At 48.5% G+C, this 24323-nt stretch overlaps 1 protein-coding gene across 6 annotated transcripts; it reads left to right on the forward strand.

Moving 5' to 3' along the window:
- The first annotated feature begins 1212 nt into the window (after nt 1-1212).
- On the forward strand, nt 1213-21935 carry NEMP1 (nuclear envelope integral membrane protein 1). 6 transcript variants are annotated; one of them, XM_077329231.1, is made up of 10 exons: nt 1213-1672; nt 5616-5731; nt 7337-7556; nt 9006-9078; nt 11270-11363; nt 12266-12380; nt 14265-14490; nt 16650-16826; nt 18897-19089; nt 20439-21935. In XM_077329231.1, exons 1-10 carry the CDS (start codon nt 1579-1581, stop codon nt 20463-20465), a joined length of 1335 nt encoding a protein of 444 aa, XP_077185346.1. In that variant the 5' UTR covers nt 1213-1578; the 3' UTR covers nt 20466-21935. The 6 variants fall into 6 exon arrangements, 5 of the variants coding, with proteins under 5 accessions (XP_077185346.1, XP_077185351.1, XP_077185349.1 ...); XM_077329234.1 differs by having other exon boundaries at nt 1215-1672; nt 18897-19124; XR_013229633.1 differs by having other exon boundaries at nt 1216-1672; nt 18897-19194.
- Nucleotides 21936-24323: the final 2388 nt, after the last annotated feature.

Here is a 24323-nt window from a genome sequence, read left to right on the forward strand (position 1 = left end):
TTGCTGGTGGCCAAGATCAAGATAATGCATTATAGATTATTCCCAATTACTGTGTATAGGTATCAAAGTCAGACAATGAAAAAGATGACAAGAAGAAAGTAGATTCCTTTGAAATGTGGCATTGGAGGGAAGTTTTAAAGATACTGGGGAGTGCCAACAAGACAAATAAGCGGGTTATCTTACATCAAACCAAGCTTAAACTCTCCACAGAAGCTCCAATGGCTATCACACTTTGGTTACATTACAAGAAGATTAGGAAAGGATGAAGGCAGCAGGAAAAGAGGAAGACTCCACATGAGATGGATGGACAGTAAAGGAAGCCTCAGCACTCCATTTGCAAGACTTGAGCAAGGCTGTTAATGACAGGAAATTTTGGAGGATGTTAATTCATATGGCCACAAGAAGAAGAGTTGGTTTTTATACCCCATTTTTCACTACTTGAAGGAACCTCAAAGTGGCTTACAGTCACCTTCCTTTCCTTTCCCTTCGGCAGACACCCTGTGATGTAGGTGGGGGTGACAGAGCTCTGACAGAACTGTTCTTTGAGAACAGTTCTAACAGGACTGCGACTAGGCCAAGGTCACCGAGCTGGCTGCATGCGAGGAACAGGGAATCAAACTCAAGTCGCCACATTAGAAGCCGCCTCTTTTAACCACTACACCATGCTGCCTAAACCAAAAGCCACTTGATGGCAGTGAACACACACAATCGTTCTAAACTCTGAGATATAGGATTTTACTTTTACTGAAAATGTTAACTATTCCAACAAGCCTCACTGCTCACTTTCTACCCGTTACAGGTATTAGGAAGCCCCAGTGCGAATAATGAAAGATTTCTACATCCCTGCCCAGATCTGCATTTGACCCTGCCTGCTATCCCCCCACCCCAAAAAAAACCAACAACCCACCTCTCTTAAATAAAATTATTGCAATGTGACTAATTTTAAAACTGGCCTCTTCAGGCAAACGCGCTCTCCCTACCTGCACCAGGTAACTAAGGAGCCTCACAGCGGTTGCTATTGGAAAAGGATGCTGCGTGAAGCGAGGGGCTGTCACTCAACCAGTTGCTAAGAAGTGAATTCGACGGTTGCTAGGGGACCACGCGGCCTTTCCCAGGAGGGGAAAGCTGCACCGACTTAGCGTATTACCCGTGAGTTACCACGACAACCACTATTTGACAAGGGGAGCCCTGTTATCCTGGCTGCCCGATAGGCTGGAGCCGAAGCCTATGGGGAAGCAAAGTGGGCGGGACTAATCGATGGCGGGCGGTTTGGAGAAGCCTGCGAAAACAAACGCTCGTCGTTTGTCGCGAGGCGTTTACTTCATAGAGGGCAATCCGGCGAGGACCTCTCTCGTGATAGGCGTATTGACTCATCACTCAATATATCCATTGGCCCGACGGGAGCTCCGCGGTGTTTTTCCCGCCCCCGTCTCCGCGAGCGGCTCTCCACTGGCTAATACCCTCGTCAATCAGGCTAAGTGGGTGGGCGGTCCTGCGCGTTCCAACTTCTGATTGGCTCGGCGAGTGAGCGCACCGCGAAGTTCTGTCATAGGATGGGCGGTGGGTGAAGGAGCGGCCATGGCGGGAGGCATGAAGCTCGGCTCGGGGCCGTGTCAGCGGTGTCGCCTCCTGTTAGAGGCCGCCGTGCTTTTGGTGCTGCTCTGGGACGCAGGTAGGCTGGGAAGGACGCCGCGGAGAGCGGTTGAGGCCTGGTGGGAAGGGGTGCCAACCTCCAGGGGGGACCTGGGGATCCCCCGGAATTACAGCTCATCTCCAGGGGAGAAATCAGTTCCCCCGGAGGAAATGGCTGCTTTGGAAGGTGGACTACGTAGGATTACGCTCCACCGAGGCCTTCCCCACTTCAAATCCCGCCCACTCCCGGCTCCACCCCGAGAGTCTCCAGGTATCCCCCACCCAGAGTTAGCAACCCCATCTCCAACAGAGATCAGTTCCCCTGGAGGAAATGGCTGCTTGGGAGGGGGGACTCCAGAGCATTAGACTCTCCTGAGGTCCCTTCCTGCCCCAAACCCCGCCCACTCCTGGCTCCACCCCCCCCCAAAGTCTCCAGGTATTCCCCAACCCAGAGCTGGCAACCCCATCCAGACTGCAGAGATCAGTTCCCCTGGAGACTCCATAGGATTAGACTCCACTGAGGTCCTTCCCCACTTCAAATCCCGCCCACTCCTGGCTCCACTCCCAGAGTCTCCAGATTTGCCCCCACCCAGACCACAGAGGTCAGTTCCCCTGTAGAAAATGCATGTTCCTTCCTGGCTCCACCCGCAAGGTCTCCAGGGATATTCCACCCTAAAGCTGGCAACCCTCATCTGGCCGCTACTCCTAACAGCAGATCCTGCGTGTAGCAATAGAAATAGCAGGAGTCCAGGAGCACTTTAAAGACCTACTTTGGGGCCGGGGAGGGCCTTTTGTGGAGTATCAGAAGAAGTCAGCTCCTCCCCAGCCACAGATTTTGATGGTCTAAGATCCTACTAGACTCCTGCTCTGTGGTATCTGAAGAAGTGAGCAGTGACACCCGAAAGCTCTTTCCCTGCCACAGATTTTGTTAGTTTTTAAGACGCTCCTGTACTCTTGTTCTTTTCTTCTAATATTCATTCACCTTTGACAGATTTCCATTTGGCTCGGAGTGGGGGATATTTGCAGACTCCTGTGTGTGAGGTTGCCTTGTTAAAGGTCTAGGAGGGTCCTTTGACAATCCTGCCTAGACTTAATGATGAGGTTCCCCCCCTCAAATTAATTAAACCTCTTTTTTTATCTGTGAAAGAAAGCAGCAGAAATCAACAAGTGTCTTATGGTATAATCGTAGATAGGCTTATTTAGAAGTAATTTCTGCTTTGTTCAGTGTTGTTTACTCTCATGTAAGTGACTTTTTTGTGACTAGAAGAATTGGTTTAATTTAGACCACTCTTTTGGGTACTCAAAGTAGCTTACAGTCGTCTTCCCTTTCTCCCCCATAACTGCCACTCTGTAAGGTAGGTGAGACTGAGAGAGCTCTGAGAGAACTGTGACTGGCCCAAGGTCACCCAGCTGGCTGCAAGTGGAGGAGGAGTGGGGGAATCAAACCCAGTTCTCCAGATTAGAGTCCGCCGCTCCTAACAACTACCACCGTGCTGGATCCCTAATGGGCAAATAATATGGGGAGGGGTAGATCTGGAAATGATGAGGATGGGGTTGGTTAAGCCATCTCCATTCCTGTTAAGTTGGGAAGCTTGAGGCTGGGTCTGGAGTTCTCATGGAGTTTCAGCAGAGAACTGTTCCTCTGGAGAAATTTGCGGCTTTGGAGGGTGGGCTGTGCCATCGTACCCTTACTGGGCTCTGTTCTCTCCCTGAAGTCTGCCCTCCCCAGCTCTAGAAATTTCCCAAGATGGTGTTGGCAACCCAAATTCCTGTGGTGTAAGTTTTATTTGGGCTTCCGTGTGGCTGCCTTCAATGTTATGATTCGTTTTTGTAGTGGATCTTGCTCAGTTTGGCCCTTGAGGAACAAATCTGATGCTGTTGCTTATTTTACAGTTGTGCTGTGTGCTTTGGTAGCGCTAAATAAATTGTTCTCAAGGTTCATGGCATTGTTGTTGTTAGGTGCGAAGTCGTGTCCGACCCATCGCGACCCATGGACAATGATCCTCCAGGCCTTCCTGTCCTCTACTATTCCCTGGAGTCCATTTAAGTTTGCACCTACTGCTTCAGGGACTCCATCCAGCCACCTCATTCTCTGTCGTCCCCTTCTTCTTTTGCCCTCAATTGCTCCCAGCATTAGGCTCTTCTCCAGGGAGTCCTTCCTTCTCATGAGGTGGCCAAAGTATTTGAGTTTCATCTTCAGGATCTGGCCTTCTAAGGAGCAGTCAGGGCTGATCTCCTCTAGGACTGACCGGTTTGTTCGCCTTGCAGTCCAAGGGACTCGCAAGAGTCTTCTCCAGCACCAGAGTTCAAAAGCCTCAATTCTTTGACGCTCTGCCTTCCTTATGGTCCAACTTTCGCAGCCATACATTGCAACTGGGAATACCATAGCCTTGACTAAACACACTTTTGTTGGCAGGGTGATGTCTCTGCTTTTTAGGATGCTGCCTAAATTTGCCATAGCTTTCCTCCCCAGGAGCAAGTGTCTTTTAATTTCTTTGCTGCAGTCCCCATCTGCAGTGATCTTGGAGCCCAGGAAAATAAAATCTGTTACTATCTCCATTTCTTCCCCATCTTCATGGCATATATTTTGTAATTCTTGCTTTTAATGGCCAATTCATTCGACTAGAGATCTCAGCTCAGGCACTGCTAAATAATTCCTATATCACTTTGATATTCTTCATATAAATATGTGTGTGTGTGTGTGCATTTCTGATCCACTTTATTTCTCTATTTAAAATGTGGCTTTTTAATAAGTTGCATGAAGAGCCTCTTGTGCAGAGTGGTAAGGCAGCAGACATGCAGTCTGAAGCTCAGAAAAATGCTAGAGGGCGTCACCCCAAGGGTCAGACATGACCCGGTGCTTGCACAGGGGATACCTTTACCTTTACTTTTACATGAATGTGCTTAAGCTTCAAGCCCTTTGAACTAAATGGATTTTCTGATTAAGGATGCCTAAGATTATATTGCAAATTATACAATGTCTTCCTCTCACCCATTGTGCTTCCTTATTTCACCGAGTTCTCTGCTGAAGCTCCCAGCCAGTCTGGTCAATCCCTAAATCTTTTGTTAACCAATGTGTAGCCCAGGTGAGAAACTCGTACGAAACACTATTCGGTTATACATGTGATATACTGGCACAGTGAGGGGAACTGCAAAGTTCCCCTGGGCTGAGAGGGCATAGTCTGTTTTTTTCATTATGGGCCACAACAACAACTGTTGTGTAACTTTGTTAATTATTTTCTGGCACAAGCAGCATTAAGATGAGGGCATACATAACTTGGCTGAAATAGTTTATTTTATTCTCTATCCTTGCCTCCAGATTCCTTTAAGAGTTGCCGGATTGCTGAACATGCATTTTTTTTCTGCACAATGCCCAACATACCTTGATCTTTTCCCCATCCCTCGTAGCGTTTGCCAATCCTGTTAAATCTGAAGCTTGTGTTGCGCTGATGACACTGCGTGTGGGTGATCCACTGGTGACTTGCAGATGTTCTGGCTGTTGTTTTATTTAATAAAGCCATCCATTTCAAAGCCTTGCACAGATAACAAAAGCCAATGAAGCGTTAAGGCTCTCTTCAAAATCCACTTGTAAGGCAGATGGAGGCTTAAACTGGATTGCTGTTAAGTAGTTCCTGTAAATTGCATACCGCAGATAAGTACCGTGACGTGTGAAGAAAAATGGTGGTTGATTTGAGCTTCCTAGCCCCTTTTCTCTGGTATTTCTGTCTGAAACAGAGAAATTAGTGTATCATTTCTGTGCCTTGCCAGCTATAGATTTTAGCTTGTGTTTGCCATGAACTGTTCAGTGAGCACTCTGCCTTGTACTAACTACGCTAATCCTACCCCCCCCCCCCATCTTGTATAAATCTGCTTCATTCTTAGCTCCTTGGGGAGCAAATCTGATTTAGGTTCATGTGAAGATCTTGCCAATTTATCTAATGTATATATATTCTTTTTTTTTTCCCCCGGCTTGAATCATGAAGATGGGCAAATAATCTCACTTAAAGATCACCGCATGCACACGCAGAGCTCTTCCAAGCAGTTTTGCTACACAAACACCATAATCCCTAAATGGCACGACATATGGACCAAAATTCAGGTGAGAATCAGGGTGATAAGGATGTCCTAATGCTTCAGTGAATGAGCCTCTCATGGCGCAGAGTAGTGAGGAAGCAGACATGCTGTCTGAAGCTTTGACCATGAGGCTGGGAGTTCGATCCCAGCAGCTGGCTCAAGGTCGACTCAGCCTTCCATCCTTCCGAGGTCGGTAAAATGAGGACCCAGCTTGCTGGGGGGTAAACGGTAATGACTGGGGAAGGCACTGGCAAACCACCCCGTATTGAGTCTGCCATGAAAACGCTGGAGGGTGTCACCCCAAGGGTCAGACATGACCCGGTGCTTGCACAGGGGATACCTTTACGTTTTAATGCTTCAGTGACGATTGAGCAAAATGCAGTACGAAGGGATCAGCCTGGCTTTTCGTCAAAAGGAAGTTTTCCCTCACCACCTTTTTGGACAGAGTTTTTAATAAGCGTGTGGATAAGGGTAAAACAGTCGACCTTCCGAACTGGCTATATAATTGTGAGATTGGTGTATTCTTGGATTAATAACTGGCTAAATAGCAGGAAGCAGTGGGTAGAAGCCGATGAAAGCAAATGAAACCAATAGGCAAAAAGTGGTATCTTCTTGAAATTTATTAAGTGCAGTCCTAGGTTATTTAAACATTTAAATAACCTAGGACTGCATTTAATAAATCTCAAGAAGATACCACTTTTTGCCTATTGGTTTCGTTTGCTTTTGGGTATTGTTATGGACCATACAGTGTAAAATTTACAAGACCACAACAAAGACAGCTAAGCAGCAAGAGGATTTATTTAGAATGCCTGTTTGCAAGCATGGAGAGAAAGCCAATTGGTGCATTCTCTGAAGTCTGCATCAGTGCAGCTCACTGCTCGGCCAGAATAGTTTTATCAATGCCCTGGTGAGCCTAAGGTCACCCAGCTGGCTGCACATGGGGGAGTGCAGAATAGAACCCGGTATGCCAGATTAGAAATCCGCACTCCTAACCACTGCACCAAACTGGCTCTCACACCATCTCACACCTGGCATCTAGTGGTAAGAGAAGACAAATCAGGCTTCCTAGGTAAGGGTTGCTAAGAAACTAGAAGAATATTCTCTGGCTAGCAACCTGGCAGCTGTCCCTTCACAGAACTCAAGGGCACTCAAGGTCAAGCACCAGCCAGCAACAAAGATGGAGTTCCAAAGAATATACATGTCCATAAAAATGTATGCCACAGTTCATCTGTAAGTGTTTAAGATGAGACAGGTTTGCTTGGCTCTTCCTTAGGAATTTGGCTAGGTTACGTTATCTAGCTTTGACAAGTGTGCTGGTACCTAAAGCCCCATTTCATAACCTTCTGGATATTTTATTGTTTGTCCTTTAAATCAGGGGTAGTCAACCTGTGGGTCCTCCAGATGTTCATGGACTACAATTCCCATGATCCCCTGCCAGTAAATGTTGGCAGGGGCTCATGGGAATTGTAGTCCATGAACATCTGGAGGACCACAGGTTGACTACGCCTGATTTAAATTATGTGCTCCATAAATCTGTCCAAGCTTTTTGGCCAGTTCAAATACTTGTTGTCTGCCAAGCATTTCAGGATTTCTGAACGGAATCACACGTGCCCTTTTTTCTACCTCACAGATCCGAATCAACAGCACCAAGACGATCCTCATCACCCAAGTTGAAAATGAGGAGAAGCTCAAAGAACTGGAGGAGTTCAACATGTGGAATTACTTTGGCTCTTTCTTCAAAGAGAAGCTCAACGACACCTACATTAGCGTGGGGCTGTACAGCAATAAAACCTGCCTGAAGGTTGACCTGCTTGAACCGGACACCAATTACAGCATTGTCATCGCTCGTAGTATGTCCTGCTTTATTATGGTTTGCTGGCTTGCTGGGGAAGTTGGGATGAATGTCTACCAGTTCCCTCTGGTGGTAGCATGTGAAACCGATAGCTTCCATATTCCGGGGCCTGCAGCTTTCAGGCATTCTGATTGGGTTGAAATCTAGCTGAGATGCCACAGCTGGGAACGTAACAGAAATGCAATGCAAAGCTAAACTGGCTTCTAGTATCCCGTACTAATTTTAGCTGTCTTTAGAAGTGCCAGAGTGCGAATGGCAAGGTGCTCAAGATTCACTTGAGCCAAATAATAGTCCTTGCAGGGAATTAGAGCTTGGTCTAGCGAACATTTTAACGACAGACTATAAAGCTGACATGATCGAAAAGCTCTTATTCACGTGGTATGACGATCTTGGGTAAACCTGCCTAATTTTTCACGTACTACTGGGAGGGAAAACTACATTGTTGCAAAACACAGGCCCTGTATTTCCCCACCTGATAACTTTTGAAAGTGTGCAATTACTAATGATGCTTTTGTATTTTGCCCAACAGTGGTGCCCACTCACTGTGACTGGCTCATGTGTCGATTCTATTTATCTTGGGGTAACCAAATCACTTCCATGATGCGTGTAACGCTCCCAGTTGAACATGCCACCATGCCTGGTTTGTACCCAGGGTTAAAGAGTGACTTGACCTTGGGTGCAAAGCTAGCTTGTTCAGCTGGCATGCACGTTGAAAAATCACTGCTGATAGAAGAGAGAATCATAGAATCATAGAGTTGGAAAGGGACCTCCTGGGTCATCTAGTCCAACTCCCTGCACTATGCAGGACACTCACAACCCTATTGCTCATCCACTGTAACCTGCCACCCCCTTGAGCCTTCACGAAATCAACCTCTCCATCAGATGGCTATCCAGCCTCTGTTTAAAAACTTCCAAAGATGGAGAACCCACCACCTCCCGAGAGAAGCTTTCTTTGTCCTTGGGGGAGACAAGGCTGCATAGACTCTGCTCCTGATAGCTTACGATATAGTTCCTCTGCTCTTTGTGTATTACACAGATGCATGTGAGCTTGTTGCGCTGTCCTTTAGAATCGCGGCTTGTGGAGTGCGGGGTTATTTCTGGCTGGCGTACTCGACATGGTTGTCATAAGCAGGGGTAGTCAACCTGTGGTCCTCCAGATGTCCATGGACTACAATTCCCATGAGCCCCTGACAGCATTAGCTGGCAGGGGCTCATGGGAATTGTAGTCCATGAACATCAAGAGGACCACAGGTTGTGACTACCTCTGGTCATAAGCATCTGAGCAGTCTCCTAGAGCTGTACATGGCCAATGGGGCTTCCCACCTCCCTGATGAAACCTTCTGAGACATGGGGGGTTTGTGTTGACAGCTATGAATCCAAATGACCTGGGAGCTGGTAGGCCAGTCAAAGGCAGTTGCTTGACACAGAGCCATTTTGTTTCTTGCAGCATTTGATCCCAAGCTCTTCCTGGTTTGGTTCTTGGGCCTCCTGCTGTTCTTCTGCGGTGACTTAATGAGCAGGTGAGTGCTTGAATGGGTAGTAACGGGGTTGGTTGTGCTTGGGTGTAAGCAGTGACCTCTCCTGTCCCTTTGCAAAAGGCTTGATTGCTGTCATTAGTTTGGGGTTTTATATCTAAAGTAACTGATTTTCTGTATCCAGGCTAAAGCAGTGGAATGCATTATAATTCAGCTGGGGAGGGGGTGGGCATGATTATTCCTTAATCCCATGAAGGAAAAGTCATGTCCCGTCCGCAGTATAAAAATAAATACATTTCTGCATCTAATATATTCATGGATTGTTGTGCATGCTAGCATGAATCTGACTTGCTGAGAGATTCTTATAATTTTGACACTGACTTGGTAAGTCAGACCTGCTTGCTCCCGGTTTTGCTATGGAAACACACGTGTAGTTGCCTGCAAAAAAAGAAGACTACATCCGAACCGGCCCTTAAAAAGATTGCCTTGGGGAAACGAAACCGGGCTTGCAGCTTCAGTTCTTCATTGCACTGCCTGGTCTCTTGGCTACCAAGATAATGATTTGGTCGGAACATTCCGGGGTGGGTTCGTACACTTGAAAAAGATCCCCGGTGATGCTCTCTTCATTGACTCCAGTGGGTGCCTGGCCTAGCACAAAGTGGGGGACTGGAAACTACTTATGCTGATCTTACTTCAAAGACATTCTGTCATAACATTCTGTTGAATTCCGGATCAGGCTTAAGGTTTTGGTCATCACCTTTAAGGCCATACGCGGTCTGGGCCCAGGGTACCTAAGGAATCGCCTCTCTGCCTACACCCCTCAAAGAGCCTTATGCTCCACCAGCTCCAACCTCCTGGGGGTCCCTGGCCCCAAGGAAGCCCGCTTGACCTCAACCAGGGCCAGAGCTTTCTTCATCCTGTCCCACCTGGTGGAACGAGATCCCAGTGAAGATCATGGCCCTGACGGAGCTCAAACAATTCCGCAGGACCTGCAAAAGGGAGCTCCTCCGCCAGGCATTTGGTTGAGGTCAACCAGCACCACGGCTTCCAATCGGCCCCCCTCAGCCTCCCTCCTCCAACCAGCATTGCAGGCTCACCCAACCCACTGGGCCATCAGTAAGCACTGTTATTGTTCTCCCCAATGTTCTATTGTTCATAATGTTATAGTTATTATTATGTTATTGTATACTGAGTTATTTGTACAGTTATCTCTGTTTGATGTAAACCGCCCTGAGCCTTTGGGGAGGGCGTTATATAAATGTAATAAATAGATAAAATAACGAGAAGTCCTTTTTGTCTCCATGGTGCAGTGCGGCATCAGAGACAAAGCCCCTCCCTTGTGGGAGGTGGGAGGAGTCATCAGACAAGACACTTTCTTGTTCTGCAAGAGCCCCTGCCTTGTCTACCCTTACGGGAGTATGTTCAAGACGCCCAGTGAATAGGCTGGGAATCCCCTACTGCAGGGGTAGTCAACCTGTGGTCCTCCAGATGTTCATGGACTACAATTCCCATTTGTGTTTGCTGGCAGGAGCTCATGGGAATTGTAGTCCATGAATATCTGGAGGACCACAGGTTGACTACCCCTGCCCTACTACACCACGTCCCGGCAGAAATACGCAGAAACCAGGAGGGAGTATAAGAAGAAGAAGAAGAAGAGTTGGTTCTTATATGCCGCTTTTCCCTACCCGAAGGAGGCTCAAAGCGGCTTACAGTTGCCTTCCCATTCCTCTCCCCACAACAGACACCCTGTGGGGTGGGTGAGGCTGAGAGAGCCCTGATATCACTGCTCGGTCAGAACAGTTTTATCAGTGCCGTGGCGAGCCCAAGGTCACCCAGCTGGCTGCATGTGGGGGAGCGCAGAATCGAACGTGGCATGCCAGATTAGAAATCCGCACTCCTAACCACTACACCAAACTAAGCAGACACTGCCTCCTTAATATGCATGGTGGTGGTTTTGGCTTCCTGATCGCTTTTCCTTCTGGGCACATCGCTGGCTAGCTGCTGGGTGAGGTTTAGTCTTCCTATCCCCTCAGTTGACTTCTTTCGAGAAGGCAGAAGCACGGTCCACCCCAGCACAATACCGTGACTGGTAGCCACAAATTCCACAACAGTGCAGATTGTGCAGGCCTCTGGAAGCCATGCTTATTGGTTGGGAGATTTTAATGCTGCTGACCATATTTGTGTGTAGATAGGATTAATGCACAGCAATACGGACAACAGTTGTCTTTTTTTTTAGGAGCCCGCTGTTTTTCTATTCAGCCGGAATAAGCATTGGCATGCTAGGTTCGCTGCTCATCCTCTTCTATCTCATGTTTAGAATGGTGCCCAAGGTGAGTGATGCCTCCCTTTCGTGGCCCACATCCATGGGATTTTTCAGTTTTTCGAAAAGAGATGGCTAAGGGGTGGGTGGGGGGACATGGTAGAGGTCCATAAAATTAGGCATGGGGGTGGAGAAAGTTGACGCAGACAATTTCCTCCCTCTCCCAAAGTACTAGAACTTGAGGACATCTTATGAACTTGAATGGGCAGAAGATTCAGGACAGACAAAAGAAATAGTTATTTGCACAGTGAGTCATTAAATTGTGGAATTGGCTGCCTAAGGATGTAGTGATGGCCACAGGCATAGTTGGCTTCAAAGGGGGGTTTAGATAGATTCATGGAGGATAGGTGGCTGTTAGCCATGGTGAACAGAGAAACTCAGCCTCTGAACCCCAGTGCCAGAAGGCAGCAGGTTGGAAAGATCTGGGTATCTATGCCCTTTTGTTAGACCACCAGAAGAACTGGTTGACCATTGTGTGAGACAGGATTCTGGACCAGATGGACCACTGGTCTGATCTACAAGTTTCTGTGTAGGTTCCCTGGCATATTATTTTTCCCTGTGTTGGAATCTTGATGCGGAGAAAAATCTGTCATGTGAGCCTCCACCCATAGCTGTACAGCCCAGGCACTGTTTTTACTACTTCAGTCATTTGTTCATGAGCAATGGGTGTGGCCTGTCCAACTGAATGCTTCCAAAGAATCTGCCCCGCCTTCACTTTTCCAGGCTGTGCAGCCTGCCCCCTGCTGGACAGATATTTCACTACCCAGATGGCTAGCCTCGAAGCTGGCACGCAATACCAGCCTACTTACAGAATAGGCCCATTTTGGAACTAGAGGCATCGCATGTCCTTTCCGGAGCACTGCAAATACACTGTTTCTTAGGAGGAAATTGTTTGTTCTTTCTGTGCCCTAGAAAAATCCTATGTACCTCATGCTTGTAGGAGGCTGGTCTTTTTCTGTTTACCTCATCCAGCTGGTCTTCAGGAACCTGCAAGAGATTTGCAAACTATACTGGGAGTATCTGCTGGGTAAGTGTGTGCTTGCCTCAGTGTATGTCTCTGCAGAATCATAAGAGTTGGAAGGGATCTCCAGGGTCATCTAGTCCAACCCCTTGAGAATGCAGGCAATTCATAACTACTTGCCCACCCACCGTAACCCCAGTTCCATGCCCATGACCCTCACGCCTCTTACACATTTCTGAGCTAGCCTCTTTAGGAAACTCAAGGAGTTTCACTTCCTTCAGTCCCCGAGCAACAAAAAATGCCTCTCTTCAGGAATATTCCTTCTGCTTCTTGTAGGCTCGAGGTTTTGAAACCAATGTCCAGAGGTTCTGATTGAACTGCACGGGTTGTCTTAATCATTAGGAGCGTGCGGCTCTTTCTTTTCCTTTTGTTTTCTGGTTTTAAGTTCTTAGCATTTTTTTGCTCAGTCAGGATTTGGAGGCCCAAGGCAGGCAGTTCATCTGAGATTTGGGCTGTTGGGTCTTTGCAATGCAAGGTGTTCAGGGAGATTACGGGGGTTAGAAGGACATAATGGAGGTGGGTGAGCACGGCCCATGGTTTTGAATGACCAGTGTGAGGTTTCCTGTTACGTAACCACCAAATTCTCAGGCTTAACTTTGGTGGGTTTACAGGAATTAATAACCATTGTAATCCTTGCCCCACCTCCGGGCTTCAGAGGATGCAGCCCCGACCCTTGGCATAATGCCTGCTGGGCACCCAAGCCCCTCCCTGTCAGGGAAAGTTGCTTACCTAATCATTACCTGTACTTGAAGACTCAGTTCCGTCCTCCTGTCCCACTGGAGATCTCAGATAGGGTGGCTTGTGCCAGTGTGATGTAGTGATCAGAGCAACCTTTCTAAACTTGTTTGCTGTTGAGAACTGCCCCTGAAACATTCTTCAGGTTTCAAGAAAGCCCGTGCAGAATATGGTTGTGAAGCAGAGCTGTGAACATGCCTACCCAGGGCCCCTCCCCTTCCCACCCCCTCCAGGCCATCATTGGCCATTTTGGGAGGCCATTTTGGTCATATCATCCCGTAAGTATTTAACAAGTTTTAAAAAATACATTAAAAATGTATTAACTCCCAGCCATTCAGGAAACCCTTCCAAGGCCATCAAGAATCCTTAGAGTTCCATGAAACCCTGGTTGTGAGAAAGCCTGAGTTAGAATATCAGCCTACGATGTGATAGACTCAGGCTCAAATCCCCACACTACACTACACTACACTACACTACACTACACTACACTACTCTTGATCTTGGCCAAAAGGCCAAGAAGCGATAAATTTGCACCCTGCTGTAGAAACTGTTTGGATGACCTTGGACCAGTTACACCTTCTGGGCCTGACCTCCCTTGCAGAGTTCTTGCTGTGAGGATAAAATGGAGGAGAGGAGGAGGAGGAGGCGGCAAGTCATTTTGAGTGGGAAGAAAGGCCAAGTATAACAAGTAAATAGTATCCAATCCTGTAGGACAGCTTCCTGTCCTCCAGCTGATTTGGGGCACTGTAGATGAGTGCAGCGACCCCTAGGTAAAGGTAAAGGTCTCCCCTGTGCAAGCACCGAGTCATGTCTGACCCTTGGGGTGACGCCCTCCAGCGTTTTCTTGGCAGACTCAATACGGGGTGGTTTGCCAGCCTCATGGGCAGAGCTTCAGACAGCATGTCGGCTGCCTTACCACCCTGCGCCACAAGAGGCTCTTGTAGCGACCCCTGGTGTGCTCCTAAGCCCCATGACACCTTTCTCGCCTCGTGTCCTTGAGTGAACTTAGAATTGTGTTGATACTGGAGAATCCCATTTCCTCGGCTGATCTCTGGCTATCTGGCCACAGTCATTCCTGAAGTGGGGGCTCACATCCCAGAAAGAAGTGCTCATTTTAAAAAAGGGGCTGCCCTTCTGTTCCTCCCTCCCTCCCAGGCTACATGGTGGTCGTCGGGTGCCTCAGCTTCGCCGTCTGCTACAGACACGGCCCCCTGGAGAACGAGCGCAGCATCAACCTCCTCACTTGGGGCCTGCAGCTCCTGGGCTTGCTGTTTCTCTACTGCGGCATCCAGATCCGGCAGATCGCTATCGCCCTGATCCTCATCGCCATCGGCACGAAAAACCTGGAGTACCCCGTCACGTGGGCATATACCATCTACAGGTGACAGATGGGCAGCACGGGGGTTGCCCACCCTAAAAGGCGCAATCCGATCTTAGCCCCATTAACAGAGTCCTAAGAAAATGAGGAGTGTGTCTGTGTCTCTGTGCTGGGAGAACTTGGTTGCTCTCCGTATTGCTCGCTCTTGCCCTAATCTTGAATGCCAGGCTACCTGTAGATCACCTGGAGTCAAAAACAGGGAGGATTGAGTTCTGTCTCTCTTCCAGCCAACTCTTTTTGTTCAGAGTATGTTCTGTGTCCCGGTGGCTCCTTGCCTTAAATCCCACAGATCTTGGTGGCCTAGAATAACTAGAGCAGGGGTAGTCAACCTGTGGTCCTCCAGATGTTAATGAACTACAATTCCCATGAGCCCCTGCCAGCGTTTGCTGGCAGGGGCTCATGGGAATTGTAGTTCATTAACATCTGGAGGACCACAGGTTGACTACCCCTGAACTAGAGAACCTCCTTGCATCCCCAGGGAGAAGCATGCAGGAGGGGACTCTGTTGTGCGTTTGTTGCAGGTGTTGTACTCTGTTGTCGGGGTGTGTTTCTGTAGCCCTTTGGTTCAGAGGTCATGGGGAAAGCGCACCAAGGTGTTCTCCGGGGTTTTCCCAGAGAAAAGTGTCTTTTATGGTCATGACGAAAATGAAGTTGATGGCATCTGTAATTGTGGACTCTTAATACAACATTAACAGCTCATTGCTCATTATAGAGGACCTACCTTTTAGCACACTTTTCTGAGGATTCCTGAATTTCATAGGCCCATGGATCTATTCTTTTGTTGGGTGATGCATGTGCTTTTCAGATACTGGGAAACCTGGCCAAATGCTTGGATGCATGCTTCCTGCAGTCGCTGGATCCATTAAAAAATAATAAATGTGCAGTCTCTGGATGCCAGGGAGACGCGCTCAGAATTTTTTATTTAAGCCCTTGAAAATTCCACAACATTCACACAAATTGGCGGGTAAAGGGACGTGCTTACTCCTTTGCTTGGTCAAACCAGGACTGGGTCACTGCTTGGCAGAGAAGGCTTGCTCCAGAGTAGACATGTTATATTTGATTCCCCCCTCCCCCACATGCAGTCTGCTGGGTGACCTTGGGCTCACCACAGTACTGATAAAGCTGTTCTGATTAATCATCGAGCACTAATATCAGGGCTCTTTCCGCCTCACCCACCTCACAGGGGAAGAGCAAAGGGAAGGTGATTGTAAGCCGCTTTGAGACCCCTTCGGGTAGAGAAAAGCGCCATATAAGAACCAACTCTTCTTCTTCTAATATTGGCCACCTGTGGCCAGAATTGTTGGGAGTTGAAGCATCTGGTTGTGCACTTGCCCCTTGTGTGGTCATGTGGTGGGCATTGCAGGGAGTCGCTGGTGGTGTTTGCCTTGGATGTCACCAGGGGAGGATGTGGGCAAGCAGCTGCTGTCTTCATCCCGACCCCCTCGGTTTCCTGCTGTCAGATCAAAATCTACCCCCAGGCGGCATCTACGGAAGCTTTGTAAAAAAGCTTTGCCTTTCAAGACAGAGGGTAGGGCCTTTCTTACTCTATTATAGGGGTGACCAAACTGTGCCTCTCGGGATGTCCATGGGTTGAAGTTACCATGAGCCCCTGCCATCATGGTGGTGGCAGGGGCTCATGGGCATTGTAGTCCATGGACATATGAACAACCACCATTTGGCCACCGCTGCGTAAAATGAGCCACAAGTGACTAAGGATTCCTCAAGGCTGAAAGCTGGGTACCAAATCCCGAGCTCCTTTAGGCCCCTAAACCTCATATCTTTTGCCGCCCCTTTGTTTGGGTCTCTGTGTGCGGAGATGGGAGAGATTAAATGATACCAACGCTTGAGAATAAACCAGCCAGTGGTTTGATCAGTGGATCCCCTGCTTCAATCGCTGTTGTAAGTTAGCAAAACAGCCTGGGCAAAAAGCTTCCCGGTGATCCATGCAGAAGTAAGAGCGGCAGGACAGAAACGCGGTTGACAAGGCCGAGCCTCAGCCCACGACAGGCGCTACTGGCTCCCCCCCCCCCCAACTTCAAACTGACTCTGGTGTGCTGGGAAAGAGGTATGATTCCCGTCTTCTGTCTTACGAGCCACTTGGGAGGAAGCCAGGCTCAGGCGTCGAGAGGCGGAAACTCCCACTAACGCCCTTGCCGTCCTAGCAGGAAGGTGTGCGCTGCCACGGAAAAGCCCAGCCCGCCCCGTCTGCTAACGGAGGAGGAGTACCGCCTGCAGGGGGAGGTGGAGACGCAGAGGGCCCTGTCGGAGTTGCGGGAGTACTGCAACAGCCCGGACTTCGCGGCCTGGAAAGCAGTCTCCCGCATCCAGTCTCCAAAGAGGTATTGCCAAGGGGAGGGGGGGGGGACGACACACATGCTGTATGTAAAGTCTAGGGAACTTTCAGAAGGAGTTACAAATCTGGGTGCGGACGGGAGTTAGAATCTTGGGTGGTTAAAGGACGGGGGATAGGACCGAGTCCTCCTAAAGTTGTTGTTTTCCTCTCCCTGCCACTTTTGTGCCATGAAATCCTGTTTTTTTTTTTTAATTTATTTAAATTTAAAATTTATTTAAAATACCCGCTCTGCAGGTATGAATTTACTGGTTGTCCTGGGCCCATGGGAGGTTCGCCTGGCCTCGACCCGGGCCAGGGCCTTTTCAGATACTGGGAAACCTGGCCAAATGCCCCAACCTGGTGGAATGAGCTCCCAGAAGAGCTACGGGCCCTGCGGGATCTACCAGCTTTCTGCAGGGCCTGCAAGACGGAGCTCTTCCGCCAGGCATATGGTTGAGGCCAGGGCAGCTCTCCCACTAATCCATCAGAGGATCCCCTCCAATATTGAGATCTCTAACACCGAGATCATGGTTAGATGTATTGTATTGGTGCCACCCTCTTCTGAATATTATTCTCCCCACCAGGCTGAACCTGTCGGGTAAATACGATCAGAATTGTGACCACCACCGCTTATATGTTATATGTGACTTGTTGTTGATGTTAATTGGGGTTTTTTATGGGGATTTTATTGTGTTTTAACTGTTTATGTTGTAAACCACCCTGAGACCTATTTGGAGAAGGGCGGTCTAAATAATTTGTTACATTTCTATACTGCCCTCCCTTAAGGCTCAGGGTGGTGTACAATAAACATTTGTAGCTTGCAGAGTTATAGCTTGCAGCTGATAAAACATAGAACACAAGAACAGCTTAAATTTGTAGCACTTTGAACATAAACAGTACAAAAAATATCAGCAGTTTCAGCTGGTCACAATTCCGAACTTTACTGCAATTTAGCGGTTCATGGCATGCAGAGGATGGTCAGGTGTTGCCCTGTGTTGTCTCTGGTGGGCGTAGCTCAGGGGTAGTCAAACTGTGGCCCTCCAGATGTCCATGGACTACAATTCCCAGGAGCCCCTGCCAGCATTCGCTGGCAGGGGCTCATGGGGATTGTAGTCCATGGACATCTGGAGGGCCGCAGTTTGACTACCCCTGGCGTAGCTGGTAGCTGGGAGGGGTCTTCTGGGTTGGTGTTCAGGTGTATTTGCCGTTTTAGAAACGTTGTTGCCCCCAGACTGAAAGCAATTGTAATTTATTATTACTAATTTATTATTTGTACCATCATGCCATATACAAGTTATCACCGAAAATATCTGAAGTAAAATTGCAGTTACAAAAATGCAAAGTAAATTTAGCCAAAACCAAGTAAAATACAGAAGTATCTACTTTTAAGACTTAAGAGGCACAAATCGTTTCCTTAGCTCGATCGATGATAGCATAAAGGAGGCCACCCCAGATGTAACAGCTGCCCCCATACATTTTCTCAACCAGGGTTTTGTGAAACCCTGGGCCTCCTTGACAGCCCTGGAAGGATTTCCTGAATGGGTGGAAGTTAATTTAATCTATTTTTTTAAATTTGTTAAACATTTATCGGGTGGTGTGACCATATGTGCTCATATCTACCTGTGCCCCCCCCCCTCCCAAAATGACCAATGATGGGCCTGGAGGGGGTGGGAAGGGGAAGGGCCCCAGGGAAGGGGAAGGGCCACAGCTCTGCTTCCTAACCATATTCTGCCACTTCTGGGATTTCTTGAAGCCTGAAGAATGTCTCAGGGGTTTCTGAACAGTAAACAAATTCAGAAAGGCTGCTCTAGGAGCTAGTTAATTTGACCGCGATACTTGGCTTAATGAGATCCTGGCATTTAAGTCGTGCCTGGGGCTTGGTTAGCTGTTACTATATCCTTACCGGGGAAGGGGCCATAGCTCAGGTGACATACAGAATCCCCAGTTAAAGGATCTAGCCGTGGGCAAGGGGGGAAGACCTCTTCCTGTGACCCTGGAAAGCTGTCGCCAGTCAGAGCGGACAAGAAGTGGGTTCAGTGGGCTAGGGCCTCATGCACACTCTCTGTTTTCCCCCCAGGTTCGCTGACTTTGTGGAAGGCTCCTGCCACCTTACCCCTAACGAGGTCTCAGTCCACGAGCAGGAGTACGGGCTGGGCGGTTCTTTCCTGGAAGATCAGCTCTTCGAAGAGGAAGCGATGGACGACGACAGCTTCGATGAGGACAACGGGATGGGCACCTCCCTGCCCCAGAACCACTTAGCATTCATGCAGGTGGATTGACTGGCAGCACCCCCTGCCGAGGCGGGGTGAGAGTTGTGGCTGCCCCTCTGCCCCACCGAGCACCCCTATGCCAAGGCTACAGTTGTATAATGAGAGGTGTGCCCTTGGCAGATGCTGCAACCTGGGAAAGGGGGGGAGGGGGGCACCTACAGGCCATTAAAGAACTGCCGTCAGTTCCAGACAATGAACCAAAGGTCACTTGGGCTGTACAACGCTGGGCCTCCGACGCCCAGGCCTCCTGAACCAAAGTGCCGTGCAGACTGCAAACCGGCCAGGACCCAGGGCTCTCGCAAATGAGGCTGAGAAATGTTTCCTCATGAGGCTCCTAAAGAGGGAATCTGCTGACGTTGACATGGATGCTGCTGAGGAGGGAAGGGATCAAAAGGAAAAGAGTCCAGTTTTGAAGTAGCACACGAATCTGAGACACAAATACGGTCCTCTGGGACCAGCTGCTTTGGGGTGGGGTGGCCACGGAAGCTGAGCAGAAAGGACACTTGCCCCGGGGAGGTCCCTGCACTTAACAGGCAGCTTTTGCTTTGGGGGTTATCCTCCACTTTGCCCTGTATTGTCTTGCCTTGCCTTTCCCACATCTGTCAGCAGCTGCCTCTTGCTTCATTGTTTTTGGCTTAGACACGAATCCCCCCCCCCCCCCCGGTAAGCTTCTAGAGTGCTCTCTCAGATGCCTCTCACATCCCGTAAGCCAGGGGGTAGTCAACCTGTGGTCCTCCAGATGTCCATGGACTACAATTCCCATGAGCCCCTACCAGCAAACGCTGGCAGGGGCTCATGGGAATTGTAGTCCATGGACATCTGGAGGACCACAGGTTGACTACCCCTGCCGTAAGCAGCATCAGGGGTGGCCAAACTGTGGGTCTGCAGATGTCCATGTACTGCAATTCCCATGAGCCCCTGCTGGGAGGGATTCGTGGGAATTGTAGTCCATGGGCATCTGCAGAGCTACACTTTGGCCACGCTTGGCTTAGATAAATTGTCTCCGATTTGTACATCATAAGAAGAAGATTGTACTGCCTTGACTGCCCCCTGTGGAAATCCTGCAGCCACTTCAGTTTTTTAGCATTTTTAGCATCCTTCTTGGATGACAGAGTCTCCTTCTGTTTTCCTGTACAAGTGTTGACATAACACGCTAGGTGAGAATTTGGCTGAGGGTCGACAGCAGTAAACTTTCCATTTCCGATATGTGTGTTGTTTGCTCATGTATAGTTCTCTGTTGGTCATGTGAGGGGGGGGGGGAATTTCCCCTCCAAAGACTAGTCAATTTTAACCGCAATAGGATTTACCTTGTGGCTTGTAGCATCTGCTTCTTCCTTCTTTATCGGCAGGTTGGCTGTCCTAGCACTCTTGACTAAAGCTGGAAGTATAGCAGTACTGTGACTTTTTTTTTTTAAGCCAATTGATCAACTACATTGCATGAAAGTCTATTGTTTCATCAGCAGGAATTTGGCACAAGCCGGTGAAGAAATCTCAAAATTGGCTACAAAAGTGCTTTTATCCAGGCCTGCCAGATTCTGCCATGGCCTCCCCTCCTTTTTTTTATCGTGGATAATTCTTGAAACGGAACGTAAGAGGCAGAACTACTTCTGGACTATTGGATCTTCATTGCCATAGAGTTCATACCTCTGCAAAGTAGCTCTACAAAATGAATATCGCAAATGCCTACCTTTTTGGTGTAGCTGTTACTGGGAGGCAGGTGGGGTTGGAGCGCCAAAAGCTGGATTGGGTTGGGGCCCTTGGAAGCTTTCTCAGGGGCCCCCTTCTCAAAACAGAGTCTCTGACATATAGGAGAAGACTTTAACGGGTATCTTGTGCCTTACTGTTTGCCTGTGCAAGCAAATGCAATAAAAGGGGAACAGGCAATCATAACCTTCTGTTTTGGCCATTCAGTTTTCCTCCTGCCAGCCTGTCCCTCGAATGTCTGCAAGTGCTTGTATTTTGCAAAAACTGTAACTTAAATATGCTGTACAGAAACAGCTTTCTGGCTTCATGACTCGGGAACCGTGAAACGCATTCAGATTGAGCCAGGAACTCCATAAAGCTGTGTTTGTTGCTGTCCTTGAAGGGATCTAAGTATTTGGAGCAACCCGGTGCTGTTGCTGAGATCTCAAGCTTTGTGTCAGGGAGAGGAAAGGCAGAACCACACGGTCACGGTTTGGGGTAGGTCGTTACAGAGAGCAAAGGTGGAGATAACAACCTAAAGTTGCCGATTACTTTCTAACCTTCTGCTGCTTTCTTGGAGATGGCCTGATCCATCCTCTTGTGTCCTCAGTGTTTTGAACTCAGGTCTCGAGAGAAAAATTGCCAGTGATGGTCCTCTCCCCGCTTAAGAGTTAAGTTGAGGTCTTGAGCCAAAAGCCCAGCATGCATCTGACTAATTCATTGAGCCAGCAAAGATGCTTGAACCCCTCTTTAAAATGTTTTTGCTTCAGGTTTTAAGCAGAAGCACCTTCATACACGCACACACACACACTGTTGCGTCTTCCAGACACTGCAACCAGCACACTGCTTTCCCACACAGATCGGTCCGTGCACGTTTTGTGGGAAGGGCAAAATACTGCACTTACGCAGTGTATCGTCTTCCTTGTGGGATATATAAGCCATAAAAGGGGCGGGGGGAGGAAGAGAACGGAGGTTGTCGTCAGAATGCTTGCGTAGCTGACTTTTAAAAAGAGTGTATGTCTGTCTCCGGTTTTTATTTCTCCAACAAGACTATTTTTGTTGAACAATGAATGTACTGACGTGTGATCGAAATGCTTTGGATTTGACATTTTTTAATAAATAAAATTGCGTTTTGCTAGGGGGGAAATCCTCCTTTTTGGAAACGGGTGCGATGTGACATTTGGGCCGGTGGCGAGGGTGGAATTTCCTTCTCCGTGCGGGAAAGCTACGTTGGCTGCAAAGGTTTGTCTGCCCTGTGTTCCTCTCAAAACCCACTTGCCCCTGGAGATTTCAGAGTAGCTGTCGGGTTATCCTGGTGAGAGCTGTGAGGTTGGTGCTTGTCAGTGAGTAAGATGGGCAACAGGAGACTCCGCCTGCCCCCACATGCCTCCCACCTAGTGAATCGTGCTGTTACTTGGCCACAGAGCTGCTGACTCTCATTGTGTATCTGTCATCTATCTAGATTTATGCACCACCCCCCCTTGCAGCTCAGGACAGTCTACAGAGAACATGCATTGCATAATGCCACACCTGGAGTCCTGAGTGCAGTTCTGGAGGCCTCACTTCAAGAAGGTGGATAAAATTGAAAGGGTACAGAGGAGAGCGACGAGGATGATCTGGGGCCAAGGGACCAAGCCCTATGAAGATAGGTTGAGGGACTTGGGAATGTTCAGCCTGGAGAAAAGGAGGTTGAGAGGGGACATGATAGCCCTCCTTAAGTATTTGAAAGGTTGTCACTTGGAGGAGGGCAGGATGCTGTTTCTGCTGGCTGCAGAGGAGAGGACACGCAGTGATGGGTTTAAACTTCAAGTACAACGATATAGGCTAGATATCAGGGGGAAAATTTCACAGTCAGAGTAGTTCAGCAGTGGAATAGGCTGCCTAAGGAGGTGGTGAGCTCCCCCTCACTGGCAGTCTTCAAGCAAAGGTTGGATACACACTTTTCTTGGATGCTTTGGGCTGATCCTGCGTTGAGCAGGGGGTTGGACTAGATGGCCTGTATGGCCCCTTCCAACTTCTATGATTCTTGTACTTGTATGCTTATTTCTGGCAATTCACGGATCCCAATTACTCCCTTAATCCAACCTCAGCTATACTAAACTCTTACGTATTGCCAGCACTTCCTGGCAATGACCTCCCCTGCCCCCATTCTCTCCCTACATATAATGGTTGAGGATATTCTGTCCCACTGTATCTGCACACAAATGTTTATTCCTCGAGTGCAGACTTCGTTGGGCTTGCAGGTGTCACAGGGCTGTGCTGCTGCTTCAGACAGCACCACAGCGGCACACCTGAGATAATTCATGGCAGCAACTAATTTTCAAGCGTGCTCTTTCGCCTTATGTATGCTGTCTTGACTTGGCAGCAGATCTTCCAGTGAGTCACTTCTGTCCAAGTTTCTTGGGGGCAGTCCTAAATACCTTATAACATCTGACACACAAGGCAAGCAGGCTAATTTACAGTTTCCATCTAAACAGGCAGCGTTGGTCTCAGCAGGACTGTAGACAGACCATGATGGCCTTTGCTCTTCTAAGGTGTACCTTCCTTTATCAGTTGACAACTTTTGCCTCAGCTGACCAAGGCATTTATAGCATGGAAGGGGGAACTGGAGAGAGTGGGGAGGGGAGGGTACCCGGGTGGAAGCTCTGCTTCCCCACCATATTCTACACAATCGCACAATTTTGGGGGTTTCTCGAAGACTGAAGAATGTTTCAGGGGGTTCTCAGAGGTATGAACTAAGAAAGGCTGCACTGGAATCCGGGACATCCAGGTTCAAATCCCTGCTTGTGCCCCGGAAACTTGCCACATTACTTTTGAGCCAGTCCCACGTAGCCTAATTTGCCTCATGGGATTGTTGCAAGGAAACAGGAAGGGGAAAAGAAATCAGCCACTTTGGGTCCCCATTGGGGGGAAAGGTGGGAAATACATATAAAGGAAATAATCTGGAAGGGAGCACTGCCTAGCACATAGACTAGGGAAAGCTACGGTGTTTGCTTCATTTATATTCTGCATTCCCCCACATCAGCTTACATCGTTCTTCTCTGCTGTCCCCTCACAAACAACCTTCTAGGAAGGTTAGAGCCTGGCCTAATGTCACCCAGCAAATCTCCAAGGCACAGTAGGGATTTGAACCTGGGTCTCTCAGACCCTAGTAATTAAACCTGGGCATCTCAGGTCCTAGTATTTAGAAAGACCTGGGGGTTTTATACCCTGCTTTTCACAGCCTGAAGAAGTCTCAAAGCATCTTACAATTGCCTTCCCTCCCTCTCCCCACAACAGACACTCTGTGTGGGAGGTGAGGCTGCGAGAGTTCTGAGAGAACTGCGCTGAGAACAGCTCTGACAGGACTTTGACTAGCCCAAGTTCACCCAGCTGGCCGTATGTGGGGGAGCGGGTAATTAAACACAGTTTGCCAGATTAGAGGCCACTACTCTTACCCGCGACATCACACTGGCTTCTTTTGGGAGAAAGGTGCTGTCCTAATCGTAGCTCCTTGATCCTTCCTTAAAAACCAGGCTCTGTACTAGCTCAATTGCCAAAATTAGGGGGGT

This window comes from Paroedura picta, chromosome 3, assembly GCF_049243985.1.
Source record: "Paroedura picta isolate Pp20150507F chromosome 3, Ppicta_v3.0, whole genome shotgun sequence".
NCBI lineage: Eukaryota > Metazoa > Chordata > Lepidosauria > Squamata > Gekkonidae > Paroedura > Paroedura picta.